Source organism: Chanodichthys erythropterus, chromosome 17 (genome assembly GCF_024489055.1).
Source record: "Chanodichthys erythropterus isolate Z2021 chromosome 17, ASM2448905v1, whole genome shotgun sequence".
NCBI lineage: Eukaryota > Metazoa > Chordata > Actinopteri > Cypriniformes > Xenocyprididae > Chanodichthys > Chanodichthys erythropterus.
In genome coordinates, this window is record NC_090237.1 from 17,778,752 (window position 1) to 17,792,115 (window position 13,364).

The following is a 13,364-nucleotide window of genomic DNA, read 5'->3' on the forward strand; positions in this document are numbered from 1 at the left end:
TGAACTAACCCTTTAAACAAAGCTTGACTCTGAACAGTGAGCATCACCAGGGAGTGTGATATTAATTTTTTTTTTCTTTCTTTCTTTTGAATGCCTTTGACTCAATGTTAGCTTTTTGGATGTTTTTTTTTATTATTTTCTTGTAAAAAAGAAAAAGAAAAAGATGACATTTTACCACACTACATCTTGTGAGTCAATAACAATTACAATAAACATCAAAGCACAATTCATTAACAAACATGTCTCCTAGTTATGACTGAAACAAGAAATCCTGCAGAAAACATTCAAATAAATACTAAGATGACAGATGTGGGGAAAACAAGACAACAATACAATCATAATATACCCTCCGGTGTTTTGAAATTGAAGGGTTTCCAAGAAAACTGATTCATTCTAATCTTGTACATTGTAATTTAAAGGATTCCTTTGCAAAATCTTTTACTATATGTTAGATCAAGCAACATCTTACAAAAATCAATCATCTTACCGTTTGGATTTTGGAGGGGAAAGGCGGAGAAAGCAGAAAATTAAGCTGTACAGTGAAAGATGTTTGTGATGACAAAAACATATGGAAATACTGAATGACATTAGTTGGTATTAGGGCTCTCCAAGGTCTCCCTCCATAGTCCGGACAAGAACATAAAGCTCAGCAAGGCCAACAACAGACGCTGCAATCACTGCAGCTATTACCCTCTGAAAGAAAAAATGCACATTACAAATATGCGTTTAGTTCCAAAACATCTGGAAATTTCACTGTGCAATGATTGGTGTGAATGCTGTGCGCACTTACTGCTGTTGTCTCTGTGAAGATATACTGGCTGCCCAGATATGAACAAGCAAATGCTGCAACTACAGTCACCAGGAAGTTGAATACAGTAACAACAACTGCCTTCACAGAACGTACTGCAGAACACAAATGACAAGATGAAACACAAGACAGAGACACATTAAAAATGAGAAGAGAAAAGGGAACATGTTGCTTACCTTCTCTTCCAAAGTCTGCTAGTGTACCATGATGTTTCATTTCCTTTTGAGTAAAACAGTATATTAATAAATATGAGAGTATTTTCAAAAACTGTTTGTTTTTTAAGACTGTAAAAGAGAGTTCACCTGCGGATTTACATTCCGAGTTATTCTCTTATATTCTTCATTGGCAAGTTTTGCTTTAATTTTTTCTAGGCGGGCCACCAGCTGGGGGTTCTGTTGGGTTTAAATAAAATCAAGTTTAAAATACAACTAGTTGAAACAAGTCATTTTACAATATTAATGACTGTAAACTTAGACAGTAATGCAGTGATTCTCACTTACCCTTGGAGGTTTGACGACTTCTGGAAGATGAAGTGCGCTGTCCTCAAACAGCTCATGAAGGTACACTGGATGTCCTACAAAAACACCAAACTCAGCTTGTAATGTGCAGAAAGAAGCTTCACAAAATTTTCCATAACGTGTAGGTTTCTTACCATTTTCTTCAAGGAGCTTGTGTAGTTTTCTCACAGTCTTGAATGGAATGATGGACTTATCTTTCAGAGCATTCAACTCTTCTGATAAGGCAGATTCACTCTCCAGTAAATCTCTCACCTTCTCCTGAAATCTCTCTCCGATTTTGAACGAAGAAGCCATGATAACAAAGATGTCTGCTAAAGTTCAGTACACGTTAACGCGCATTTAGTTGTATGGATCAGTAATAAATCTGGTCTTGTGTGGACACTAAATAGAAAAGCTGCGTAAAGCAAAAAGGCAACTTCCTCATTTAACCTATCAAAAGGCTAAAAACTACAGTCAATTCAGCGTCACAATATTATATAAATTAAAAACAGAAAATATTCCTAACTAAACTATAATGTTACACCCATAAACTTAGTATATTTTTATCTTAAATTGAGCCATGTCTTCTGTTTTCAGCCCTGTATGTCAGCTGATTTCGTCTTCCTCTTCTGGTGTTAATGGCGGTTGGCAGACTAACTTAAATGATGCATTCACGCCACCTACTGGATAGGAGATTCAATATCTTTTTGACAAAATGTACACACATTGCTATCCAAATTAAACCTTACTCTTAGAAATCCATTACGTGGATAAATCTCATTAATTGTTTTGAAATGTACTTCTTTCATTTTAGGTAACAAAGGAAATGGTTCTAACTATGATAGTGTCAACTTTGGAAAACCTTGGAGATATTTTTTTTTCTTTTAACAGGAAGAGGAAAATATTCCAGAGGTGTGGGAATTACAGAAGAATATTGTAATATAACTTTATAGATTTCTCAAAGCTACAGGAATAGCTTTGACAACTAAAGAATATTGTCTATATGAACAATCTAAATTAAACTTTATCTTAAGATTATCATAACTTTAATGGTTGGGAAGTTTGAAAACAATAAGACAATAAATAAAAATTGATACAACTGTATCTTAAATTCTATTGATCAGTCTTGTTTGTTTTAAGAAAATAATAAAAGCATTAAATATTGTTGATTGTTTTGGGCCATTTCCTAACAGAACCATGCAGTGACAAATTATTTATTCCGAAATAATTAGTTTAAATCTTGCTCCTTCATAAGCATCACACTCTATAAGTAGGTATTCTTGACCACATTTGTCACGTTTAACCTCGTTTTATGAAGCGTCTCGAGTTCTTTGCGCAACAACAAAAAACATAATTTACACTTTATTTACAAAATATCATCCTAAGCACGTTCGCGCAACGTCAGCTCGCATGCGAACACAAAACGTGTCGTGGTGCTCTTGTGAACATGTGTCGCAGATCTATTTTTTCATAAGTAAAGTGGTAAAAAAAAAAATTTTTTTTTTTTCAAAGCACTTGTCGCTTCATAAAATTGAGGTTAAACCACTGGAGTTACATGGATTACTTTAATGATGTCTTTCTTACCTTTCTGGACCTTGAAAGTGGTAGTTGCGTTGGATCACTATAAAGGGACAATAAGCTCTCAGAATTCATCAAAAAGATATTCACTTGCGTTCCGAAGATGAACGAAGATCTTATGGATGTGGAACGACACAAGGGTGAGTAATAAATGACAGAATTTTCATTTCTGGGTGAACTAACCCTTTAAAGGTGATTACTTTTGCACATATCAAAGTGAACCAAGCAATTTTTAAACAACAACTGGACATTCATGTAACTACTAGACATACACATACAAACCAACAACTGGACAGTTTTACGAACGTTAAAAAAAACAAACCCAAACCCATAAAATTTTAGTTTATTTATTTATTTAATAATTACTTTATTTTAAGAATAATAAAGGTATTACTATTCTGAGAGCTTTCTGTCCCTACATAATAGTATAATAGTTTTGGGCATAAAGTGTTCAGTCCAGTACGTACTTTGCAAAAATGCAGTTTGTATGTTAAGTTAAGTTTCATTAAGTTTCAGTAAAATTACATTATAAACTTTGTTCAATTAATTTTGCAAATGATTTCTGTTACATTTTTGGAAGGAGGTTAATACTGTCAGTGTAACTGAATGAATGTTAATAAATATTTCTAAAGCAATTTGAGTCTTGTGATGATTTATTGCATTTTCAGGAAAAATACTTCACAACTAATGAAAAGATAGTACTTTAATGCAATATGTTTTAAACTTATGTTTTTAAGTTGATACAAAGTAATAAATTAAGTTGAGAAAACTTAATTTATTTAGGTGTTACCAATTGAAGTATTTTTTTAAGTTGATCCAACTGTTCGCTTTTTACAGTGTTGAATGATGAAAGTATCTACCTTTTGTTCCTCTATCCCACTCCTTCTGCCATTTTATTCTTATTTCACTTGCAATTAACTTCTGCTTTACTCACTGACACTTTAATGTCAGTTTGCGCATGTTTCAAAGCCTGTTTAGCCAGATTGTCTGCCTCCTCATTTCCTTCCACACCCACATGTGATGGTAGTACCCACAGGAAGTTCACCATAAGTCAAGATTGTCTTATTGTAAAATAGACTCTGCATCACTTCAAATATCATATCTTGTCTTGCTTACTGATCTTATTGGCTGTACTTCTATTCACTGAAGAGTATCGAATTTCTTCTTCTTCTTCAGCGTGTTTATTGGCTGGTTGTAAACCAAATAAATAATCGATACCACCACCTACTGGCCTTTTCGGATTGAGGCGCATGGCTGTATAAAACAGAAAAACAGGGTTTTAAAATGCTTTTGGAATAGGGAGGCTGCCTCCCCTTACTGTAAAGATAATTAGGTCTGGTATTTGTCTGGAAAACAAAGAGTTTGATTTTGTTTTTTATTTTTTTTGTTATGTCTTGGAAAGTTTTTCATTCATAAGTGCAGATGGTTTAAATCTTAACCTAACTTTAAGATGAATGAGGTTAAACTCTTGTGCAATTCTTTAAAACTGCTTAAAAACAAGAAAGCCCTCAAGATGATTTCTCTGTTAGACACGTATAAATTAATAAAAAGGCCCTTTTGATTTATCTAATTTATTTATTTTATTGTGTCAGTTTGTTTTATTGTGATCTCTGTTACTGGCTATGCTCAACCTAAGGCTGATCATATGTTTTGTCTGTTTGTAAGTGGTTACAAACACACACACACACACACACACAAACACACACACACACACACACACACACATATATATATATATATATATATATATATATATATATATATATATATATATATATATATATATATATATATGAAAAAAAGTGCTTTTGGAATAAAGTTCCCTAGTAAATTATTTGCATTATATTCTAGACCAATATGGTATAATCCCTCATCACCTTTTATTTTATATTCTCTTTATATTCTATATATTTTATATTCTATTTATATTATATATATATATATATATATATATATATATATATATATATATATATATATATATATATATATATTCTATATATTTCACTTTATATATTTCTCTGTTGTTTTTATTTAATTTGTTTATGCACGTTATATTAATCAACTAAAAAAAGTAAGATATATATATATATATATATATATATATATATATATATATATATATATATATATATATATATATATATATATATATATATATATTAGTAAAAAAGTATATATATATATATATATTTCACTCGAGGGGACAAATAAAACCAAATAAAACTTTTTCTAAACACAGAGAAAAGGGATCACTATTATCAATTATAAATCTAGTAAAATCTTTCCAGAGTTTCCTTACATGAGTGCAATGCCAAAATTAACGAAAGCATAAATATATGAGGAAAAAACGTATTATGACCTTTGTGTAGTATCGACGTCTTCCGGTTGCAATGCGTTATGGGAAATTGTGTGCTACTTTGTTGTGTCCAATATTGCAATAAATGAGTAAAAACTTAATTACGTGTTATTTCAAACTTGTGCTTCTCAGTATTCCCGAGTTTTACGCACTTTAAATGTGAGTTGTGGGTTTAATGTAAAAGATATACCCAGTGTCCGTGTGTTCATGTGCAGATAGCTAAAGGAAGATGGCAGCGTGTGCAATACGTCGGGGCTTATTGTCCACCGCTAGTAAATATAACCAGCACAAATGCACGCACAGAATACTGAGTGCGTTAGACTTCAGCAGTGGATTAGAAACGAAAAGACCCCAGCCGAAGTGTTCAGCTTGCGGGTTGTCCAGTTTTCAACAGACGAGGTTCATGTCATCACGGTAAGAGCTAGTAAAGAAAACGTCCTACCATGTCCTCCTTTTACATAACTGCGCACAGTTGTAGTTTCAGCAAACTATTTTGACCGCAAACACCTTTACGATGTATCTGTGAAATGCATTCATGTTCATTAAGAATTTAATATCAGCTGTCACGTGTTTAATGTTAGCTGTTACTGTAGTTTGAATGATTCACATGCTTGTATACATGTAACACAACTTCCATGTTGTTTCAGTACTCAAATGTGTGGATGTGTAGTGCACTTTATTTTTTACTGAGTGTGTGGACGCCAAAATCTCGAATCAGATGTTTGTTCACACTAATTTTGAGTTAATTGTTAAAATGCCATTGGAATGGGACAGATACTAATACACTAAACTGAGGCCTACAGGAAGGACAAACCTCAGCCTTGCTTTAAAGTCCCCCAAAGCCATTTCTGATTACATAAGTGACAGTCTGGGCTTGAGCCAGCAGACGGTAAACAAGTCCTATTTCTGTTCAAGTCTGCTTGTTTAGTGCACCATAAATCTTTCAGGTTCAGTCTGGTCAAGTGTCCAAATATTTGTCATTTTTATTTTTAAAATATGTGGCACAATATTCAACCTTGCTGACCATAAGCTGGCTGAGATGTTGAGATATCCCTAGCTATAGGATATTACAATTTAGTTTCTTTAATGATTGTTTCTTTGTCAGAAACAGACCGGAGGGGAAAATACTTGAACCTGTTGGAGTATTTGAAGCTCTGAAGCAGCATGGCAAATATGAAACAGGCCAGGTCAGTGATAGTTTTAATTGTGAAATCCCTTGATTCTGATTCCTCAGATGCAGTAATTCTAATTCTTAACATTCACAGCTTTTCCTGCACAGTGTTTTTGGGTATAGAGGAATTGTGTTATTCCCCTGGCACGCTCGTCTTTACGATCGAGATGTGAGTCCTGCTGCGGCTGACAGGTATGTAGTAGAGGATCTTTTGAGGTTATGCCTGATTAAATTCTTCAGTTTGTGTTTCAGCTCGATTAACCTGTTTGTCTTGTGCTTTTTCAGCAAGCCAGACTCTGTGGGCCATGGGTCTAAGGAGGTGAAGGGCAAAATGCATACGTACTACCAGGTCCTCATAGACACCAGAGACTGCCCTCACATAGTAAGTGGCATCAAAATTATATGTAAATAGTGCATTGATGTAGTGTAGTCTCAAAACATATTTGGACACTTAATCCACACTTTAAAATTATTAAATATATTTTTAGAACTTTTTTCTTTGCTGCATCTACACTACTGTTCAAAGGTTTGGAGTTGAAACATTTTTAATTGTTTTTGAAGTTTCTTATGCTCACCTAGGCTGCATTTATTTGATCAAAAATAGAGTAATAATATAAAATATTCTATTTATTAAAGGGTTAGTTCACCCGAAAATGATTTTTTTTTTATTTATTACTCACCCTCATGTTGTTCCACACCTGTAAGACCTTCGTTCATCTTCAAAACACAGATTAAGATATTTTTGATGAAATCCGATGGCTCAGTGAGGCCTGCATTGACAGCAAGTTAATTTACACTTTCAAATGCCCAGAAAGCTACTAAAACATATTTAAAACAGTTCATGTGACTACAGTGGTTCAACTTTAATATTATAAAGCGTCAAGAATACTTTTTGTGCACCAAAAAAAACCATAATAATGACTTTTCCACAATGTCTAGTGATGGGTGACTTCAAAACACTGCTTCGAAGCTTTTGTTTCGCATCAGCGGTTCGGATCCTGTTTCAAACTGGCCGTGATGGCCGATTTCTGACTTGAATGCTTCGAATCTTGTGTTTTTCGAATCAGTAATTCAGAGCAACAAAGTTACGTGATTTCAGAAGTTTGACACAAGATCCGAACCGCTGATTCATTCATGAAGTCATTATTTAGTTTTTTTTGGTGCACAAAAAGTATTCTTGTCGCTTTATATTATGGTTGAACCTCTGTACTCACGTGAACTGTTTTAAATATGTTTTTAGTACCTTTCTGGGCACTGAGAGTGTTAATTATCTTGCTGTCAATGCAGGCCTCACTGAGTCATTGGATTTCATCAAAAATATCTTAATTTGTGTTCCGAAGATGAACGAAGGTCTTACGGGTGTGGAGCGACATGAGGGTGAGTAATTAATGACATTATTTTCATTTTTCGGTGAACTATAAAATGTAATTAATTAAAAATGTAATTTATGCCTTTAATAGGAAAGCTGCATTTTCAACAGCCATTACTTCTGTCTTCAGTGTCACATGATTCTTTAGAAATCATTCTAATATGCTGATTTGTTGCTCAAGACACACTTATTATTATTATCAATGGTGAAAATGTTTTTACTGTGACTTTTGATCAATTTTAATGCATCCTTGTTTAATAAAAGCATTACTGACCCCAAACTTTTGAACAGTAGTTTACGTTGAAGCATTTTATTGCTTTATTATTAAATAAGCAATGCATTCATGTTTGTCTTTGATGACTTACTGATATTAGCACACTTGAGGTCATTGTCAACTTTTGCTACTTTGTATTTGTCACAATCAGTCTCAGCGTTCTCAAACCGAAGCAGTCACGTTCCTGGCAAATCATGACGATAGTAGAGCCCTGTATGCAATTCCAGGTAAACTAAAATATATTCTTAAAGGTTAAGTTCGCCGATTTTCAACTAGCTTTGTGTTATGATGTCGGTTGTAATCGTAAATGAGCAATGTTTGTACTCTTTCTCCACGTTACCTGCATGGTTTATTTGTAGGCTAAAGTCAAAATGCATCATTCTGTGTACTGTTGGCAACTCTAGGACATTTGTGGAAACTACAGGTCGTACGCATTTTTGTATCAGATCAAGCCCACTGCATTATATGTGTTGAAGTTTCCGTACCTTTTTGGCAAAACAGAATGCCACAAGCCTTTTCTATGTTTTCTTTAGTCATGTAGCAGAGATTGTTTAAAAGAAAAAAAAAAAAAAAATCGCCTTTTTTGCCGCATAAAGTTTTATTGAAAGCCCATCTTGCCAGCGGTTAATCACCACTTTAAATATAGGGGCAGCATTTTTATGTTCCATTATCTGCCTGTTGTATGTCTCATTCTTTTCATTTGTTCTGTCTGCTTGTGTCTTTCAGGTCTGGATTATGTAAGTCATGAAGACATCCTGCCTTACAACTCCACTGAGCAAGTCCCCATCCAGCATGAGCTGTTTGAACGCTTCCTCATGTTTAACCCCTCCAAAAGTAACTAGTCTTCTTCAACTCTTTCAACAAGTATTCATCTAATGCTAGTTCTGATAAAAAAAGTTTCTGATGGATTGCATTCATATTGTTTATTTAGATCCTCCATTCACTGCGAGAGATACCCTACGGGCCTGGCAGGAGAAGAACCATCCCTGGCTAGAGCTCTCAGATGTGCACCGGGAAACCACAGAGAACATCCGTGTCACTGTTATCCCCTTCTACATGGGCATGAGAGTAAGAATGGAGGGTTACAATGTATTGTATTGCAACAATTGCTCATTACAGGGTGCAGGTTACAAACTTAAGATGTATTATACACTACCTTTCAAAAGTTTGGGGTCGGTAAGATGCTTTAATGTTTTTGAAAGAAGCCTCTAATGCTCACCAAGGCTGCATTTATTGGATCAGAAATACAGAATAAAGTAAAAACAGTAATGTTGTGAAATATTATTACAATTAAAAATAACGGTAACACTTTACATTAAGGTTTATTTGTTAACATTAGTTAAAGGGTTAGTTCAACCAAAAATGAAAATGATGTCATTAATGACTCACCCTCATGTCGTTCCAAACCCGTAAGACCGAGAGCTTTCTGTCCCTCCATTGAAAATATATGTGCGGTATACTGTACATGTCCAGAAAAGTAATAAAAACATCATCAAAGTAGTCCATGTGACATCAGAGGGTCAGTTAGAAGTTTTTGAAGCATCGAAAATACATTTTGGTCCAAAAATAACAAAAACTACGACTTTATTCAGCATTGTCTTCTCTTCGGGATTCCTTTCCATTGAATTGATTCCATTGAATCCGTCCGCATTGGTAAATTTCGCTGTGGTTGTTTGTGGCGATTAGGAAATCCGCAACATTTTGAAGCATTGAAAATACATTTTGGTCAAAAAATAACAAAAACTACGACTTTATTCAGCATTGTATTCTCTTCCGGGTCTGTTGTCAATCCGCGTTCACGACTCCGCTGCTTCTTCTTCTTTCCTGTTTTACGGTGGTTGGCATCCAGCTTATTGGTGCATTACTGCCCCCTTCTGCTCCGGAGTGTGGTTCACGACTCCAAAGTGATGCTGCTGACGTGTTATCTAGTCCGCCCAAGCTTTGTTTACAGTCTGAGGGAGACGCAAGCTGTATTCAAGCTATTCTACATTGTTTGTATTTTGGTATTGCTATATTTTTTAAAATGGTGCGTAAGTGTGTATGACGCGGATATCCTAATCACCAAAAACAACCACGGCGACGTAAAAGTAACTTACCAACACAACAGATTAAAGGATTCAATGGAATCCATTCAATGGAAAGGAATCTGGAAGAGAAGACAATGCTGAATAAAGTCGTAGTTTTTGTTATTTTTGGACCAAAATGTATTTTCGATGCTTCAAATTCTAACTGACCCTCTGATGTCACATGGACTACTCTGATGATGTTTTTATTACCTTTCTGGACATGGACAGTATACCGTACATACATTTTCAATGGAGGGACAGAAAGCTCTCGGACTAAATCTAAAATATCTTAAACTGTGTTCCGAAGATGAACGGAGGTTTTACGGGTTTGAAACGACATCATTAATTACATAATTTTCATTTTTGGGTGAACTAACCATTTAAGGTATTAACTAACAATGAACATTACATTTGTTACAATATTTATTAATAATAAAAATCCAGCTGCTTATTCATGTTAGTACACAGTGCATTAATGTTAACAAATAAACATTGTGAAGAAAATCTCTTTTGTGTTGAATTTAGGGCAAGTTAGCACATCATCTCATTAACAGTTAAAAAATAGTGATAGTTAAAGCAGGCTCTGTTTGACCCTATGAATCACCCGTAGTTAAAGCTAGGGATGCCAGGTCCTCAATTTTTTCTTACACTAAACATTTTTTGCAGTTAAATATATTTATTATTTGCAATGTGTGTGTGTGTGTGTGTGTGTGTCTGTGTGTGTGCATTTTATTCATGGTAGTAAAATGATTTTTCTTTGTGGTCTTGATTCAGATTTGTTTTTGTATGTCCACAGGAAGCTCAAAACTCCCACGTGTATTGGGTAGGACAAATTACATAATTATGCTTTTCATAATAACACAATAAAAGGGATATTTATAGAATGGCCAACGTGACCTGTTAGAGATTATATGTTCATGCTTTCCTCAGTGGCGGTATTGTATCCGTTTGGAGAACCTGGGCAATGAGGTGGTTCAACTTAGGGAAAGACACTGGAGGATCTTCAGTCTCTCAGGGACTCTGGAAACAGTCCGTGGAAGAGGAGTGGTTGGCAAGGTGAATTATTATCAAAAGCATAAACCAGAATTAAAGATTATGGAAATAGGATTTGTTTGCTGAATGCGATCTGTCATTCATCTCACTAGGAGCCTGTTTTGTCAAGAGAACAGCCAGCGTTTCAGTACAGCAGTCATGTTTCACTTCAAGCACCCAGTGGACATATGTGGTAAGATTATCAATATACTGTAACATACTATTACAACCTCTACCAATATTAGCTTCACATTTTCTACCATCATCTGGGAACCTATTATATTGAATGGCTGAATGCTTGATTTTGGAGTATATGAATTAGCCAAACCTGTTCATTTGAAGGCTTTCACATACTTTTGGCCATGTAATGCATAATTTTTTTTTCCACTCAGTTATTTTGCTTTGCAGTAATGAGGTGTGAATATCATGTTTTGTTTCCTTGTTTAGGGGGACATTCTGTTTTGAAAGGACAGATGGCTCACACTTTGACGTGCGCATTCCACCTTTTTCACTAGAAAGCAATAAATATGACAAAGCTCCCCCTACTGGCTATCCCTTGTAATGGCTATCCCTGCACCTATAAGACTACAATCACGGCTGAGCTCAGCATCCCTACAGGCTGTTCCCTTGGAGATCCATGTTTTACCTTCCTTATCAGTGCTCCTTAAATATACAATGGTTTTAGCAAAGCATTTGTTCAGTCTTTGACTGCAGCACTGGAAATGTGTAGCAACTGCATATCTTAAAAGGAAAAAGGGCATAGCAAGTTGAAATGAGGAGTTGATCTTATTAAATGTTATGATGCAAGTGCACCTCGAAAGGCCGTATTGAGAGAATTTGAATGTGATTTGTTTTTTCTTCTATTTATTTGGAATAATTGTGCTCATAAATTGAATAAGCTTATTAGCGTTAATCAAGCATATTGTCAATTTATATCTAAGTTCAAACCCCTCTTATAGTTAATTCCTTACTTATATTCTGGAAAAGACAGTTGGTGTACACCGAATGCTTTCTCCAAATGCAAATAGTCTAATTAATGACTTGATGCAAAGATTGTTCTAAGGTCATGCCAAAGTCAGCCAGTGAAATGTGGTTTGACTAAGAAAGCCTAGTGGAATAAAAATGTATTAGAGATCATCATCTTGAAACCAACCTTTGATCATATATTTGGGTTAAACTACTAGATGATGAACTGCTGTTTACTGTAAATATGTTTGTAAAAGCATAAATAAAATTACATTTCCAAGTTCCTGTTTTTTTTTTTTTTTTTTTTTTTTATAACTGATGTGGTTCCACAATAGCAGCTGACATTCTCTACAAATCAGTTACTTAAAGGTGCAATATGTAAGAATTTTGCAGTAAAATATCCAAAAACCACTAGGCCAGTGTTATATATTTTATTCACTTGAGTACTTAAAATATCCCAAATATTTCCAACTATTTGTAAATCGTGAGAAAATTGCAATTTTAACCAAGGCTGCGGGACGTGTGAGGAGTCGCCTGTCAGTTGTCATACCCGCGTTACCCTCAGTTTCCGGTTTTATTTTGTAGAAACCATGGAAACACCAAAGACGCTTCAATATTTACATGTTTTAATAGTTAAGGGAACAACTGTTTTGATATATTTATAGACAGAAAACTAATTTTTACATAGCTCAACACGTTTAATCTTATTTTTTACATCTAATTTTCTTGATTTTTTTTTCCTTTTTTTTTTTTAGAGTACTATGCTTTACCATGCCTCAGAGAAAAAAACTATTTTGTAGCATAATCAGATGCAGCTTTATTTTTAGTAACAGTAATACAGCATTTTCTCCATCATATGTTTTAACATGAATTGCATGCCATTTATCAACACAAGCCATCCAGCATTTATGATATACTAAAATCGATCCATCTTACTGCAGTGTGTGTCTTACAGCAGCCACCAAGCGAATGCACAGAGTAACTTTTTAACATTTTCAACACACTCAAATGTATCTAATATGATAAACAGAGCTGCGTTACCTCATCAGCCTCAACTACAGCAAAGACTATAGAATAACACAAGATGTTTCACTCATTGTTTTGAATGGGAGAAAGTGTAACGCGCAATATAGCGGAATAAGTCCCGCCTTCTAAATAAGAGCCAATCGCCGACTGGTAAAGTCTGCGTCACTGCAGCGGCCGTTAGAATCACCGGTTTCTATAGAAACAGTCAGACACGCGCC

The 13,364-nt window shown here is 34.7% G+C and overlaps 2 protein-coding genes across 3 annotated transcripts; one reads left to right on the forward strand and one right to left on the reverse strand.

Moving 5' to 3' along the window:
* Positions 1 to 552: 552 nt before the first annotated feature.
* tmem199 (transmembrane protein 199) lies at positions 553 to 1,959 on the reverse strand. The gene is made up of 6 exons (XM_067365374.1): positions 1,461 to 1,959; positions 1,309 to 1,382; positions 1,111 to 1,200; positions 985 to 1,027; positions 791 to 903; positions 553 to 693 (listed from the first exon to the last, which is right to left on the reverse strand). The coding sequence occupies exons 1-6, from the start codon at positions 1,618 to 1,620 to the stop codon at positions 598 to 600; spliced, it is 576 nt and encodes a 191-aa protein (XP_067221475.1). The 5' UTR covers positions 1,621 to 1,959; the 3' UTR covers positions 553 to 597.
* Positions 1,960 to 5,266: 3,307 nt separating this feature from the next.
* Positions 5,267 to 12,395, forward strand: poldip2 (polymerase (DNA-directed), delta interacting protein 2). Of its 2 annotated transcripts, none has more exons than XM_067365295.1 (11): positions 5,267 to 5,656; positions 6,348 to 6,429; positions 6,508 to 6,605; positions 6,699 to 6,795; positions 8,208 to 8,283; positions 8,783 to 8,890; positions 8,988 to 9,124; positions 10,919 to 10,945; positions 11,053 to 11,178; positions 11,268 to 11,347; positions 11,602 to 12,395. In XM_067365295.1, the coding sequence occupies exons 1-11, from the start codon at positions 5,472 to 5,474 to the stop codon at positions 11,714 to 11,716; spliced, it is 1,131 nt and encodes a 376-aa protein (XP_067221396.1). In that variant the 5' UTR covers positions 5,267 to 5,471; the 3' UTR covers positions 11,717 to 12,395. The 2 variants fall into 2 exon arrangements, with proteins under 2 accessions (XP_067221396.1, XP_067221398.1); XM_067365297.1 differs by having other exon boundaries at positions 6,354 to 6,429.
* The last annotated feature ends 969 nt before the right edge of the window (positions 12,396 to 13,364 follow it).